Source organism: Gorilla gorilla, chromosome 9, assembly GCF_029281585.2.
Source record: "Gorilla gorilla gorilla isolate KB3781 chromosome 9, NHGRI_mGorGor1-v2.1_pri, whole genome shotgun sequence".
Classification (NCBI taxonomy): Eukaryota; Metazoa; Chordata; class Mammalia; order Primates; family Hominidae; genus Gorilla; species Gorilla gorilla.
Window position 1 is genome coordinate 101,056,649 of NC_073233.2, and position 16,444 is coordinate 101,073,092.

Here is a 16,444-nt window from a genome sequence, read left to right on the forward strand (position 1 = left end):
GTCCCTGTCCTTTTGCACAGAGATCCAGCATGGAGAATAACAAAACTATTTCATAACTCCTCGGCAAGGCTGACATATTAGCTTCAGTTTCTATCATCAATACCTGCTAGTCCCATGATTCATGGCACCAGAAAACTGACGACCAAAAGACCCAGTTCCCTCACATTTTAAGCCATCAAACAAATCTACCTTTACAAGGAAACTTGAAACCATATCTGTTCTTTAAAAACCAATGCACAACAGACACATAAACCAATGGAACAGAATAGAGAACACAGAAACAACACCACACGTCTACAACCATCTGATCTTTGACAAACCTGACAAAAACAAGCAGTGGGGAAAGGACTCCCTATTCAATAAATGGTACTTGGAGAACTGGCTAGCCATATGCAGAAAACTGAAAGTGAACCCCTTCCTTACACCATATACAAAAATTAACTCAAGATGGATTAAAGACTTAAATGTTAACACCCAAAACTATAAAAACCCTAGAAGGAAATCTAGGCAATACCAGTCAGGACATAGGCACAGGCAAAGATTTCATGATGAAATTGCCAAGAGCAATTGCAGCAAAAGCAAAAAATGACAAATGGGATCTAATTAAACTAAAGAGCTTATGCACAGCAAAAGAAACTAGCATCAGAGTGAACAGGCAACCTACAGACCAGGAGAAAATTTTTGCAATCTATCCATCTGACAAAGGACTAATATCCAAAATCTACAAGAAACTTAAACAAATTTATAGGAAAAAAAAACCGCATTAAAAAGTGGGCAAAGGATATGAACAGACACTTCTCAAAAGAAGACATTCATGCAGCCAACAAACATGGAAAAGAGCTCATCATCACTGATCATTAGAAAAATGCAAATCAAAACCACAATGAGATACCACCTTATGCCAGTCAGAATGGCAATTATTAAAAAGTCAAGAAATAAAAGATACTGGTGAGGTTGCAGAGAAGTAGGAATGCTTTTACACTGTCGGTGGGAATGTAAATTAGTTCAACTATTGTGGAAGACAGTGTGCAATTCCTCAAAGATCTAGAACCAGAAATACTATTTGACCCAGCAATCCCATTACTGGGTAAATACCCAAAAGAATATAAATCATTCTATTATAGAGATACATGCATGAGTATGTTCAGTGCAGCACACTTCACAATAGCAAAGACATGGAATCAACACAACTGCCCATCAATGATAGTAAAGAAAACGTGGTACATATACATAACGGAATACTGTGAAGCCATAAAAAGGAATACCACCATGGAATACTATGCAGCCATAAAAAGGAAAAAGATCATGTCCTCTGTAGGGACATGGATGGAACTGGAAGCCATTATCCTCAGCAAACTAATAAAGGGGACACAAAACCAAACACCGCATGTTCTCACTTATAAGTGGGAGCTGAACAATGAGAACATATGGACACAGGGAGGGGAACAACACACACTGGGGCCTGTTTGGGGGTGGGGTGGGAGGAGGGAGAGCATTAGGAAAAATAGCTAATGCATGCTGGGCTTAATACCTAGGTGATGGGTTGATAGGTGCAGCAAATCACCATGGCACGTTTACCTATGTAACAAACCTGCATATCCTGCACATGTACCCTGGAACTTAAAATAAAACAATGCACAACCTTTCCCAAAGAAAGTTTTCTTCCAGAATTCATAACGAAAGGTTTCTTTGGGAAATGTTGTGCATTGGTATTTAAATAACAGAGTAGTACCTTGTTCTACCAATTAAAGTAGTACCAACCATCTTTATTTTCCTCCATCAAGTACCCCACAGGGCTTTTCATTGCAATTCACATGCACCTAGTCCTATCCCTATCTAATTTGGGGGTGTGTGTGTGTGTGTGTGTGTGTGTTTGTTTTGCGCTTGTGTTCTTTCTGTTGCTTGCCAGAAGCACATACCACTACTAAGGCTTTATAAACTTCCTGTCCCCAAAACCATTTCTCTCACATTCCTCCTTTCACTAGTCATTTAAAAACAGTAAAACCCATTTCTTTATCCTGACACTATGGTTCCATTTTCCACAAATCTCCTTGTCTTGGCCCAGAAGCATATTTTGCAGACCTGCAATTAAAATTTACGTATTTTTTAATTTCCCAACTTATCAGTCTTCAGTATACATTTGTTGTAATATAATCTTCATTGTATCCTAGGTTATCGTAATTTATGATCCCCCTCTTGCTGAACATGTAGGTTGTTTCCAATTTTTCACATTAAAACATAATGCTGTAACACACCTTTAGGCATAGCCTCTCTCTTCTGTGAACTATGATATGTCTTTATGCTAAGTTCACAAGAGCAGGATTACTGATGTGAAGGTATAAATATCTTTATGATCTTTTATTACAGGATTGGCATAATGCTTTCCTAAAGCATTAATTTTGTAATGCAAACAAAATGATTGATATATATTCTTGACCTTACAAAAGCAGTAAATCATGAATGCAGCATCTGCAGATGGCTCATCCTGCATTCATGCTGCAGGAAGTTCAGGTCACAGTTTAGAGTGTGTCCTTTCATTTTTAATCAACTTCTGCTCTTAAAACTTAGAAGTATACAATATCAACTTCCAGCATAACAAAGAATTAACCATAAAGACTGCTTAAAATGTTATTATGAGAATATTATACTAGTGCCATTTTTAGCTTATGACACTTATCAATGTCATTTAACCTTAGAAAAATGTATCTAAAAGGCAACTGCAAGCAAAATATTTTATTGAAAATTCAGAAAAGTTACAACACTTTAAGACAGCGTTTTTCATATTCTGTTATAAAGAAAAATGTTAAAAGAATTGACTTGCGTGCTATATTTAGGTTTCATTCAAACTAACAAAATCATTTTGAAAAACAAAAATCCACCCACAGCTGAATTTGTTCAGGGTGTAAACATATATTTTCCTATTTGTTATCAAGAAAACGCTAAAGAAATATTTTTAGAGTGTTCTTTTCAAAACAGCATCTTTCTGGACCCAATTTAAATAGTAATTTAGTATTAGTATCTAGTTCACATAGATTACTGATTTGTGTGTGTGTCTGCATATACTTGTGCATGCATGCATGTAGGAACTAGCTAATTTTAATATGAAATTTTAAGAATCAAGAGTGATTTGCTATTTCACTTATCATAGGGCAATAAATAGCATTTCTAGCCATTTCTTAAGCATGTTTCCTTATCTCATGGGTCAAAACCAATCAGTTTCAGAAAGTTTAGCCTAGTAAGTGCCAATGGCATAAACAAGACTAACCATAATGCTGCCAAAGTATTAACTATTACAGCCAGGAATTTAATGTTAGGAAGTATATTACTATACTTTTCAGATCCAAGTTTCTCAAATTTTCTTATTAAGGGAAGCTAGGTGAGCCAAAAAGATCAGACTCATTTTTTAAAAAGTCATTATTGTATATTATCGATGTTCTATATGTTAACCAAATTATTTTATTCCTCAACAGATGGTATTGAGCCACTGATGCTATTTAAATAATTTTATTTATTATTTACACTAGCTCTATTTCAAATCTTCTCCTTTTAAATGAAGAAAGAAGTGAGGTCAAGACCTAATTTGCGTATACTGTCAGTAAACAGATCCACTACTCAGATGCTGTACTGAAATCTCTGAGAAGACGTAAGTAAGCTATAGTAAGACTTGTGCCTTGCCACAGCTAGAAATGGCACTAATACTTTAATATTTCAAGTAATATTTTATAGTATTTTGCAGTTAGAGATTTTACATAACTACTATGAAACTACTAAGATTAGACACTGTTAGGAAATTCAAAACATGCACATTGACATACAACGCTTGTAAATATGTAAGTGCATTTTCCAGGCAAGATGCAGAAATCATTTTAATAAAGGAGAATTTAGTGAGAATACGACTAAATATAATGTGGCATTTGCGAATACAGACTTGTTTTCATTTGGTAACATCATCTAAACTGGTTTTTAACCAAGAATACGCTGTAGCTCTTATTTTCTTAATTGTAAAGAAATCTGGCCATGTGGGGAAAAGAAGTCCCTCTGAAAAAAACGTCTGAGAACCAGTGTTTTGACAAGTTGACTCCAATACTGATGAAACTCTTGGGTGTAAGGGAACAGTGGTTAACTGACTTGGAATGGAGCTCATTAGAGGTAAATAAAGCTTTCCTTTCTTCCCCCTCAGTAGCAGAAAAGTCTCTCAGGCAACTGATTAACTTTCAGGGAATAGTTCTTCACTGTGGTGGCCGACAAAATGCTGAAGTCATTTTAGTCACAGTGTGATGATCCAAAAGTGATGAGATACAAAATTTGACAGGTGCAATCACTCTCATTTCTCCAGGCTCCCAAAATAAAAGCAAGAGCTGGTATAATTGAAATACCGTCTCCAAAATCTTTAGGAAATTTTACGACTTATTAAAGCTAAATTTTCAGAGAAAAAATTACCCACTGGTTATTTTTGCAAATAAAATGCATCATCAAATACCCTTAATAAGAATACATTTAAGCTTTCCATCTAAATAGTGTTTCTTGTTGAGAATTAAAACTTTCTTCCTTTTTAGCCCCTCTTCTTTTCTGCAATTCAACTTTTTCTTGTATTTAAAGTATTCATCATTTATTGAATTTAGTACTGGATGTTGATTCACCATTCTTATTGCTAAAGGAAGCCTGGTTGATAATATGCTCAAGATGAGTTTGTGCTGAATTTAAAAATTATTTATTGCTATGATCAATTTTATTCAAATTTCATTGCATTTGATGAATTCCATAAGGAAAATAAACAATGGGCCAAAGTGTAAAAATTAAATAACATACATAGACTAGAAATATTATCTGAAAACAGGTGACAAAAATCTAATGCTGCTTCCTATTAAATAATAATTTTCAACTCATTTTATATCAAGCTATAAAGTTTTTTAAACATCTAATTCAAGACTATATAATACTAGTTTCAGTGAAGATTCGTTTTCCTATAACTTCTGCATTCTCTTAGTATGACTAAAGGCTCAGTGTAACAGAATTGATATAAAAGTATCTCAAACAATTACTGTTGATACCTAATGTGAATGGTTAAAAAAGTTTTGATTCTTATGGCTTTGTACCAAAATAAAGCTTCTGATATATCTTTAGGATTGTACTTGATGATCAGTTAACGATATAAGCAAAAAATACTTGAACTAAGTTAACATTTACATATAAAAATAGAGAATATATACAACTATAGTGATCTTGATGATATCTTCAAGTATGGTATACTAACAAACTAGAGTATCACCAGCCTGAGTAAACAGTTCATGTTTTAAAGTATAAATTGTTTTTAAAGTCAGAAGACAATTCTATTCTTAATAATTTTCATTTTCCCCACTAACTGAGAGATTCTTTATCTTGGTTAATAACTTGAAAAATATGGAATAATTAGAAGTTATTTGTCTGAAAGAAGCCTGGAGTGTCTCAATATTTAGAAGGGAGTTTATGGATTTTTTCTAAGCATGAATCCCTTTATGGTTTATTATTCTTGTATATATTTTTTGTTGTTTTAGTTTTTAAGAGTTGGGATCTCCCTCTGTAACTCAGGCTGGAGTGCAGTGGCACAGTCATAGCTTACCACAGCCTGAAACTTTTGTGCTTGAGAGATCCTCCTGCTTCAGCCTCCTGAGTAGCTGGGACTACAGGTACACGCCACATCAGGCTAATTTTTTTTTAATTTTTATGTTTTATAGAGTCGAAGTCTCACTATGCTGCCCAGGCTGGTCTCAAGCTCCCGGCCTCTCAAGTGATCCTCCCAACTTATCCTCCAGAGTAGCTGGGATTATAAGCAAAGACCACCACACCTAGCTGATTCTTTTATTCTGCTCATAATAAATAAAAGGCTGTGATAAGAAAAGCCACAGGGCTGGAAAGAGTCCACAAATCCTCTGTTTTCTGAGGTGTCTATTTTCTGCCATTCAGGAAGGTGGTGCCTACAAAACTCAGGAAAGGAAGGTAATAATAAAAAAAGCTCAAGCCACAAATAGCATAGCTAGACACACATCTTACTAGCCAGGAGTTTCACCAGCAAGCGGTCTCTATTCTGTTTTAAAAGAACATAGCTTCTTTCTCTTGCTGAGGTTTATATGGCCACAGTGTAGGCTTCTTGGAGTTCCCTGATTTTCTGCTCAGGTCACATATACTATTAAAAATCACACATTCATTTTCAAAGTATTAAAATATAATCAAATAGATTCAACACTAAAATTAAGCTGAACATAATTTATTCTTTTTCTTGGACATGATGTGAGAAATAAAACATCCTGGCCTGGGAGTCAGAGGATTAGGTTTTCTTGATCTCAAGACTGAGTGGTCTCGACCAAGTTACTTAACCTTTCTAGGCCTCCTTTTCCTCTGACAAAAAACAAGGGAGTTGCACTGGATAAGTTTTAAAGTCCCTTTTCAAATTTCATTGAAACACTAAGTCATGATCTTGAACAGTGCCTCTTGACTATGAAGATCAACTACCATTAGAGTGTAAAATTAATTCTAGTGTTTGCAATTTTCTGATGCTTATATTATGTTAATGGGAGTTTTCTATACTTCCAGGAGCTAATCATTATAATTTGGCTAATAAAAACATAACTGAGATTTTTTTTTTTTACATTGTACATAAAGTTTACTTTGGCATTCACAGGGATGATCTGGAGAGAGCTTTTTGTTATACATGTTCTTATTTTATTCTCTTATTGTTGAAATCCTATTCCGTTCTCAAGTGAGTGGCAAAAGAGTAGCATAAAAGAGAGATATCTTGGTTAAGGTATTTCTTACTGAGATAAAAGAATAATAGAAGTATTTTTATTCTTTAATTTTTTTACGTTTTAATTTTTTCAATTTTCAAAACTTAATTTTTTGAAACTATTGCTAACACTTAAAAGCAGGATTTTTCATAGGTTTACCACTACTGGTAAAGAGTTATGATTACTTCCAAAATATTAATATTGTGCCAAAGAAAACAGAGTTTGTTACCATTTTTATGTATATAGCAATGTATTTTACTAGTTATCTTGATAATTTTCAGAAATGGGACAAAAATAGAAGACTCATGATTCTGCTTTTACTATTTCAAACCAGATGTTAAGCATGTTGAATTCAAATTTAGAAAAGGACTCTGTGGAGTGCCAGCTACAACTTTGGGAGTAGGATAAATAATTTCTTCAACAGTTATATATGTACCTAATAAGAAGCCAACAACTCCAGTGAATGCTATAGAAATATTTTTCAGGACCATCCATATATTATAATGTTCCTTAGAAAATGTAAGAATTTCAACCAAAGGTGGCAGGATTAGGGCCAATGTGCTGCTGCTCACAGCTCCAACGAAGGAAATCACAATGTCTAAACGAGGAATAAGAATTGCTCCAGCACCTAGAAAATGAAAATACATTTATTTTTCTTATTTAAATGTTTGTTACTTACATGAATATTAAAAGTAGGTATTTTCAATACTGAAAGTAATTACTAAAAATAATTAATGAAAGTTGAACTACTAAACTATTGCTTGTGAAAAAAATCTGCCATATTTTGTTCTAAGCTAGAGAGAGACAGAAAGACCAAAATAGTGAGTGACATTTCCTAGACTTACACTTGTCAACAGTTTCTTACGTAAACAACTTTTAATTTTTTGCTTTAAAATTCTGGGCAAAGAAGTTTTGATAGTTTATTTCCAGAGCATTTGCATTACTTTGTCTGCCCATACAGCTCAATAATGCACAAGACATAGAGTGGTGGGACATAAATAAATGAGAGAGAAGAGATAGCTATTCCTTAAAGTAGAATTCCAATTAATCAAAATAGAAGGAACAATGGAAACAGAAAAGCATTAAGCAAATACCACAATAATCATGGGATAGGAAGAGTCACTGATGAATGCTGAAATTAGTGGGCAAAAACTGTATGAGATCAGAGTTTCAAAATATCTTCCTTCAAGATACTTATTAATTATAAAAGGAGAACTAGTAGCTTTACAGTGGAGAAATATGTCAACAGACCACCTTAGCCAAGTAAACAAAATTAACATCACCAATAAGACACTGATACTATGATGTGATACACTGAGAAGTGCACAGCATCACTTCTGTGGGATTCTTGTTAAAAATGCTTAACTTCAACCTAATCATGAGAAAGCATCAGAAAAATTCAAACTGAAAGAAATTCTACACAATTACTGACATTTCGAAAGTGTGAAGGTCAAGAAAGACAAAGAAAGTCAAGGACAGTCAAGATTGGAAGACACAAATGAGTATGACAGCTAAATTCAAGTGGGACCATGGCTTATGTCCTGGACCAGAAAAGGATCTTAGTGGGAAAACTGGCAAGATTATCATAAGGTCTATAAAGTAGTTAATAGCATTGTATCCATGCTAATTTCTTGGTTTTAACAACTGTACTGTGATTATGGAAGCTGTGAACATCAGAGGAAGCTGAGTAGAGATTTATGGTAACTACTTTCTTTTACACCCTTTCTGTCTAAATTACTTCAAAATGAAAAGTTTTAAAAAAAATAGTACTCCACTATTGTCAGCAGATTTCCAAACTGTTGATGAGTTTTCTGCAAGTTCTGGTCTGGCGCTTTCTTGATCTTATCAAAATGCATCAACAGAAGATTTGCAAAAACCAAGACTCATATTCCTTCTTTATTTGTCCTTAACGGTTTTGTTAAATGATTTGTTGAGGGTTTGGAGTTGCCACCAGAAATAACACCTGTGTTTGCTCATATACAGGCTGTGACAAGTACATCACCACTGCCATCGATGACGATTATATCACCACATTTCCTCTTTGGGGACTCCAATTATGGCATGTGTTGGAGACACATATATTCCTGTTAGTAATTTAGTTTTCAGTTTGCAGTACAATGGTTTCTCTACTTCTTAATTTTCAATTTATGACGTTTTATTTTTTCCTTTTTCTGTTCTTTCTGTGGCTTTCAATATTTTCCAGGAGGTTGTGGGATCAATTTGGAACTAAGTTCCCACCATGTTCCTCATATAACCAGAAGTTATTATTTATCATTCTGTATTCAAATTATTATGAAAGCTAAAGCCCTAAAAACCGTTTTGAAATTATAAACGTAGCTTTACATCTATAGGGCTGAAGTGGCATAACCCTTTATAAATGAAATAATTGACTCTAAAGAAGTAGAAATAACTAGTTTTAAAGACCTCCAAAGTAGAAATACTTTATAAAGTAGGTTATTCGTCTAATAGATGCTTGTTACATATATAGCCTTTTAACTTTGCTCTCTAGGGAGCTATAGAGCATAACTCTCAAACATAGTTAGGACCTCTCAAAATTCATTGAACATAATCATTTGTGGAGACATGTTTGTTTCACCTACTTATAGTAAGTAGTAGTATAAAAGTGAGGCCAGACAAATATGACCAGAATCTTGCCACCTGAAGAGGCTTTCAATTTGGAATCCATTTTTCTTTGTTTATCTATAATCCAAGCTGTCACTAGTAAATCAAGTGAAATATTGTTGGAAAACTATGTGGGGGAATACTATAGCATTTTAGAATTTATAGACAAAATTTCCATCTAGCAAACACTTTTAAATCATGAAGTATAATTCTCATCTAAAATCTGTTTAAAGTCAGATTTTAAACATTACATTACCAAAAGATATTTGCTTGTAAAAATGGCTTGAAATATGCTATTGGTAATGTTATTAGTAGACAAAGAAGACAAGTATACATACTTTTAGCCAAATCCAACATATATTAATAAAAACTCAAAGCAGAGTTTAAAATAAGGATAGTTTTATTCATTACAAATACTATGTCATTTACAGACAGCTATTATGAATAGATCTATTGAGTACTAATCACACTTATTTAGTATTTACCAAAACTATATATAGCAAGAAAAAGAATGTATCCTTAGAGCATAAAGTTCCCTCTGATATTAAAATAAAAGCCTATTTAGGTCCATTATTTGCATCTGAAGGGTAAATGCAGATACATCAGAACACAAAACAAAGCACTTGATATTACAGCACCAAAAACAAAAATGTGGAAAATAACTTAGCACATTAATTTTAATTATACAAATAGTTAATGGTGCTCTCCACATACCGACTCTAAGACAGGATATCAGGAAACAGAATGGTACTTTTCTAGTCTGCAGAGGCAACTAACTTAAATGAAGGATTTTAGTGGGTTTTCTCTACAAACTACTAAAGATTTATAGGTTTTGATACTTATAAAGTCATAGTCTACTATAGATTGTAAAAACAAGGACTTTTTAAAAATTACAAACAGTAGAAGGATCAACAAATTAGAGAGTAACAGAAGTAAATAGTACTTAGTATATTTTGTTGATTCAATTCATACACAGAATTGAAACACTGGTCTTAGTGTTTATTATAATACATTAAAAAATGTAATGGCGCATAGTACAGGTTTACTCTTAAAAGGTATTTATGTCCATGGTGACCTTTGGCTGGTTTCTACCGTCCCTCCTCCCTCACTTGTGAGGTGCCTATATACCAGGTAAGCACCTAAAGGGAACACGCAGGAGGAGTCTGAATCACTTCTAAAGTTTTTGAATTTCACTGAGATCATGATTCAAATGCTAAATGGATACTTGGACACAACCAACATAATCCAAGCTGATAAGTCCACTTCTTTAAGGACTAATACAACAAACATGGATTCAGTACTTGGAAAGGATTACGGAACATTGAAAGACGTTCAATTTTCAATGCAAATCAGGCTGAGCCTCCACTCTCATTGCTAGTGCTGCTGCACAGCCTACTCTACAAACATGACAAAGTCCCATCAACTGTCTACACACATTTATCAGTAAAGTGCACACCCCCAAATCTTTTCAAGTGCTTTGGAAAACAGAATTAAAAAGCAGTTTTGCCATGAATATCAGTTGGCTTTTACTTTAATTTGGAAGGATATGTGCCAAAGACACAAATGAAGTTCAGTGTCCAGTGATGTGTCCCAATATAGCAGAAGGAAATATTACAGTTTTTGTTCCCTTTCTCCAAGGCATATCCCATATATGGATGAGAAGCTTTAATGACTTTTAACTAAAAGAAAGCAGCAGCCAAGAAAAGGCTGCAGTTCTCTGTGCTATGAACTAAGCCCCTGGCTTCTGGAAACAAACTCATGGAAGCAGATGTGGCGTGGTCTGTGCCTCAGCTGATTCATAACTTCAATACAACAATGCCAGCCAATACACAGAAATGGGTGAAGTTATAAAAAAATCCTAGACCCCTTTTCCCATTGCCCTCAAACTCCTTTACCTGAATTTCCATTACCAACTTTAAAAGACGATATACTTTCAGAATAGAATTGTCTTACATCTATTGATAAAAACACTTTTACTGAAATTAGTCTTTTTATTTAGTCATTACCAAAATGTCAATAAAATAAATGTATACAAATATTTCAAAATGTCTTAAAATATCTTTTTCCTACTGAATGTTTTTTCATTTGCCATCAGAGTATGGGCTTATTGACTTCATTTGTTAATATGATTTCTCTTATTAGTGATATAATTCATTTAAGTAATTACTTTGAAAAATACATTTTATCTACTTTTTCAGCTTTGCATTTCCCATTTCAAACAAAATATAATACACTCAATTCTTTAAATCTAGGCATGAGCTCCATGGCAGGCTGCTCAAATCAATTTATTGAGTTGCCCCGAATTTCGAGCTCTATCATTCTAAATAGTGCAAGATGTTTATTAATATCTTACACAAGGAATTTCCAAAGCTGCTTGTTCCCCAGAACACTAGTAATCTGGTCCCTGGTATCATTTTAGGCAATCCCAGTTTAGTTTGGTGATGTAATCATCTGTATATTTGTAGTTACAGTAATGGTTACAATAATGATCATAACTTCCAGCTATTAATACTTTGTTAATATTATTTCTAACCCCATCAAAATGCCATAAGGAAGTTTTATCTTCATTTCACAGTTGAGGAAAGAGGGGCTCAACAATGGCATGTAACTTGCCTAAAGACACCAGCGAGTAAGTGATAGGCTTGACTTTGAATCCCCAGATCTGTCTGACTCCAAAACTTACATTCTTTCCACTATACCGAACTCAAGCTCCCTTTCCATGAGTCTCTATTATGAATGCTACCTTGAGAAGGCATTTTATGATGAAGAGTCTTAATAAGAGATTATATACACTTCTTCAAATAATAAGAAAATAAGACACTAAAATTATGAAAGACCAATACAAGTAAAATTAAACACTTTCCTGTAGGTAGTTACGGAGAAGTAAACTGTTAAAATATACAAAAACAGGAATGAAAAACCTGAGAAAAACTAGAACCAAAATAAAATGTGTATCAAAATTGGAAGGGGTCCCATGTACACATTATTTTCACCACCAGTAATGTAATTTTCAAAATAACTTCATTAGTTATTTTAAGTGTGATAGGATCTGGTTTGTGTTTTTCTTATGTAGTAGTAGAAAAACTGAATTTTAACCTGAAAAGTAACCCAGCTGGGTGAATAAAATTGTTTTAAAAATATTGAAAAATACATCTTATGTAGCTTTCATTTTAAGAAATTACATCTTATATAGCTTCCATTTTAAGAAATTCAACAATAAAAAATTATTATGATATAAATATATAATGATACTTACAAGTAATACTAACCAAGAAGGATCTTATCCCAAATTCACAGATTTGCTTCCATTTAGTATGAAATTTGGATGTGATCCCAGGGATAATGATCTCTGCTGGAACATAGAACTGAATTGAATATGTCACAAAAATGCCAAAGGAATACAGAATTTTCACTGATTGATATAACCTGTTGAAAAAAATTTTCAAAATTTAGTCATTTTTAATGTGAATTTAGTTTTCCTCCTTTATTTTTAATATTAAGATAAATAAGAAATCCAGAATACCAAATTAGGCCAGAACCTTACTAACTAAAAATGCTTGTTTATAAAAAAGGCAAATTGATCTGTAACTAAATTTCTAGATGATACAAGAACAATTCATTTTGACAAGACTGGAAACCTTGAACATGCATGCCAGGGTTTTAGGGTATAGTGGTAAAAAGATTTCACTTTGGGATAAGCCAGTATTCTGAAGGTTAGACTCAGCCCCCCAAAGAGCTAAAGTTTTCTCAACTTTCTTTTTAAAAACTGAGCCTACTATATGTCTTAAATCCTGAGTCATACCCTCATTGATCTTTACATAGAAGAAAAACTCACATTAAACTTAAGTATAGTTCTTGGGTGAAAATCTTTGGAGGTATGTCATTAGTTGCAGAAATGTCATCCATCTTAAGTCTAAAAGCAGGCATCTAAACGGCTTCAACTTGCAAAGTTCTCTAAATTACACATACAATCTATGTTTAAAATTACATTAAATAAGAGACATAGAGTTGCTGGGTAAGGTTGTTTTTATTCTTTTGGGCAAATTAACTTATCTCTTTGATATACAGTGCTTCAAAACAGCACAGCAATTTTCAGTTTTATAAATATCTTTAGATTTCTACATTATGGATAACCTCCTGTCAAAACTTCGCATGCATGTCTTGATAAAGACTTCAGTAACTTTCTTAAGCCCAGAAAAAGAAGACTTTTTAAACGTTAATGACATGAAGAGAAAATAGAATTGTAGGACCTAGAGGAAGAAACATTACAGAATCCACTCTTTAGGGTTGCAGAATAATAAAATTAATATGCTGTATTTAAAAAAACATTTTAATATTTTATAAAATTCAAAAGAAAAACCCAACCATCTTGCATTTTTTAAGTAACAAAGCAGAGAAAACACTGTGGGTTCAGTGTGCTGCAACTTCGGGGCAGTGATTAACACATATGTCCTCTTTCAGCAGAAACATCTTCCCACGGTTTTCTCATTTAAGAGTTCTACTTTCCCACCTAAAATTCCCACGCACAGGGAAGAGTGTTTTCTTTCTTACAAAAAAATGCAATCATTTTAAAAGGATTATATTCTACTTTTGGTATATAATGTCAAGGTATATAAACCTTGACATTAATGAAGCTTTAAGGATAAATGTACTTAATATATAAGTATATAAATGTCGACATTAATGGAGCTTTATTTCTGATGTCTTAAGACTTAAAGTAGTAAGGATTTTTTAATTCAACTTTTAAAGTTCAGGGGTACATGTGCAGGTTATACAGGTAAATTTGTGTCATGGGGGCTTGTTGTACAGATTATTTCATCACTCAGGTATTAAGCCTAGTACCCATTGGTTATTTTTTCTGATCCTCTCCCTCCTCACACCCTTCACCCTCAATAGGCCCCAGTGTGTGTTGTTCCCCTCCATGTGTCCACATGTTTTCATAATTTAGCTCCCACTTATAAGTAAGAATATGTGGTATTTGGTTTTCTGTTCCCATGTTAGTTTGCTAAGGGTAATGACCTCCAGCTCCATCCATGTTCCTACAAAGAACATTATCTCATTCTTTTTTATGGCTGCATAGTATTCCATGATGTATATGTACCACATCTTCTTTATCCAATCTATCACTGACAGGCATTTAGGTTAATTCCGTATCTTTGCTATTGTGAAAAGTGCTGCAATGAACAAAAGTATTTATGTGTTTTTATAATAGAATGATTTATATTTCTTTGGGCATAAACCCAGTAATGGGACTAATGGATCAAATGACATTTCTGTTTTAAGGTCTTTTAGGCATCGCCACACTGTCTTCCACAATGTCTTGAACTAACCTATACTCCCATCAACAGTTTATAATAAGTGTTGTTCCTTTTTCTCCATAACCTCACTAGCATGTTATTTTTCGACTTTTTAGTAATAGCCATTCTGACAAGTGTGAGATGGTATCACACTGTTGTTCTGATTTGCATTTCTCTAATGATCAGTAATGTTGAGCATTTTTTTGATATGATTGTTGGCGGCATGTATGTCTTCTTTTGAGAAGTGTCTGTTCACGTCCTTTGCCCACTTTTTTTTTCTTTTTTTTGAGGTGGAGTCTCACTCTGTTGCCCAGGCTGGAGTGCAGCAGCTCAATCTTAGCTCACTGCAACCTCCACCTCCCCAGTTCAAGCGATTCTCCTGCCTCAACCTCCCGAGTAGCTGGGACTACAGGCACCTGCCACCACACCTGGCTAATTTTTGTATTTTTAGTAGAGATGGGGTTTCACCATATTGGCCAGGCTGGTCTCAAACTCCTAACCTTGTGATCTGCCCGCCTTGGCCTCCCAAACCCTTTGCCCACTTTTTAATGAGATTCTTTTCTTATAAATTTCTTGAAGTTCCTTTAAATGCTGGATATTAGACCTTTGTTCAATGCATAGTTTGCAAAAATTTTCTTCCATTCTGTAGGTTGCCTGTTCACTCTGTTGATAGTTTTCTTTGCCGTGCAGAAGCTCTTTAGTTTAATTAGATCCCATTTGTCAATTTTCACTTTTGTTGCAATTGCTTTTGGAGTCTTCATCATAAAATCTTTGCCCATTCCTATGTCCAGAATGGTATTTTCTTCCAGGGTTTTTATAGTCTGGGGTTTCACATTTAAGCCTTTACTCCATCTTGAGTTAATTTTTTGTATATGGTGTAAGGAAGGGGTCCAGTTTCAGTCTATCCCATATGGCTGGCTGGTTATCCTAGCACCATTTATTGAATAGCGAATCCTTTCCCCATTGCTTGTTTTTGTCAGGTTTTTCAAAGATCAAATAGTTGCAGGTGTGTGGCCTTACTTCTGGGCTCTCTATTCTGTTCCATTGGTCTATGTGTCTGTTTTTGTTCCAGTACAATGCTGTTTTGGTTACTGCAGCCCTGTCGTGTAGTTTAGAGTTGGGTAGTGTGATGCCTCCAGCTTTGTTCTTTTTGCTGAGGACTGCCTTGACCCTTCAGGCTCATTTCTGGTTCCACATGAATTTTAAAATAGTTTTTTCTAGTTCTGTGAAGAATGTCAATGGCAGTTTAATAGGAATAGCATTAAAACTATAAATTGCTTTGGGCAGTGTGGCTATTTTTATGATATTGATTCTTCCTATCCATGAGCATGGAATGTTTTTCCATTTGTTTGTGTCATCTCTGATTTCTCTGAGCAGTGTTTTGTAATTCTTGTTGTAGAGATCTTTCACCTCCCTGGTTAGCTGTATCCCTAGGTATTTTATTCTTTATGTGGCAATTGTGAATTGTGGCAACACAATACCATTCACAATTGCCACATAAAGATTTGGCTCTCAGCTTGACTGTTATTGGTGTATAGAAATGTTGATGTTTTTTGCACATTGATTTTGCAGCTTGAGACTTTGCTGAAGTTGCTTATCAGCTTAAGAAGCCTTTGGGCTTACTATGGGGTTTTCGAGATATAGGATCATGTCATCTGAAAACAGGGATAGTTTGCAGATCTTGCAGTTCTTCCTATTTGGATGCCCTTTGTTTCTTTCTCTTGCCTGATTGCTCTGGCCAGGACTTCCAATACTATGTTGAAT

The 16,444-nt window shown here is 34.2% G+C and overlaps 1 protein-coding gene across 4 annotated transcripts in view; it reads right to left on the reverse strand.

The window, feature by feature from the left end:
* Positions 1 to 2,718: 2,718 nt before the first annotated feature.
* SLC36A4 (solute carrier family 36 member 4) overlaps positions 2,719 to 16,444 on the reverse strand; it is a 144,952-nt gene continuing 131,226 nt past the window's right edge. For 2 of the 4 annotated variants that reach the window (XM_004051966.5, XM_055356061.2), the window contains 2 exons: positions 12,640 to 12,809; positions 2,719 to 7,389 (listed from right to left, as the gene is read on the reverse strand). In XM_004051966.5, the coding sequence (XP_004052014.4) occupies positions 7,082 to 7,389; positions 12,640 to 12,809 (478 nt within the window). In that variant the 3' untranslated portion in view covers positions 2,719 to 7,081. Of the gene's footprint in view, positions 7,390 to 9,765; positions 10,523 to 12,639; positions 12,810 to 16,444 lie in introns of those variants that run through there. The other 2 variants (XM_055356059.2, XM_055356060.2) reach the window with 1 other exon arrangement.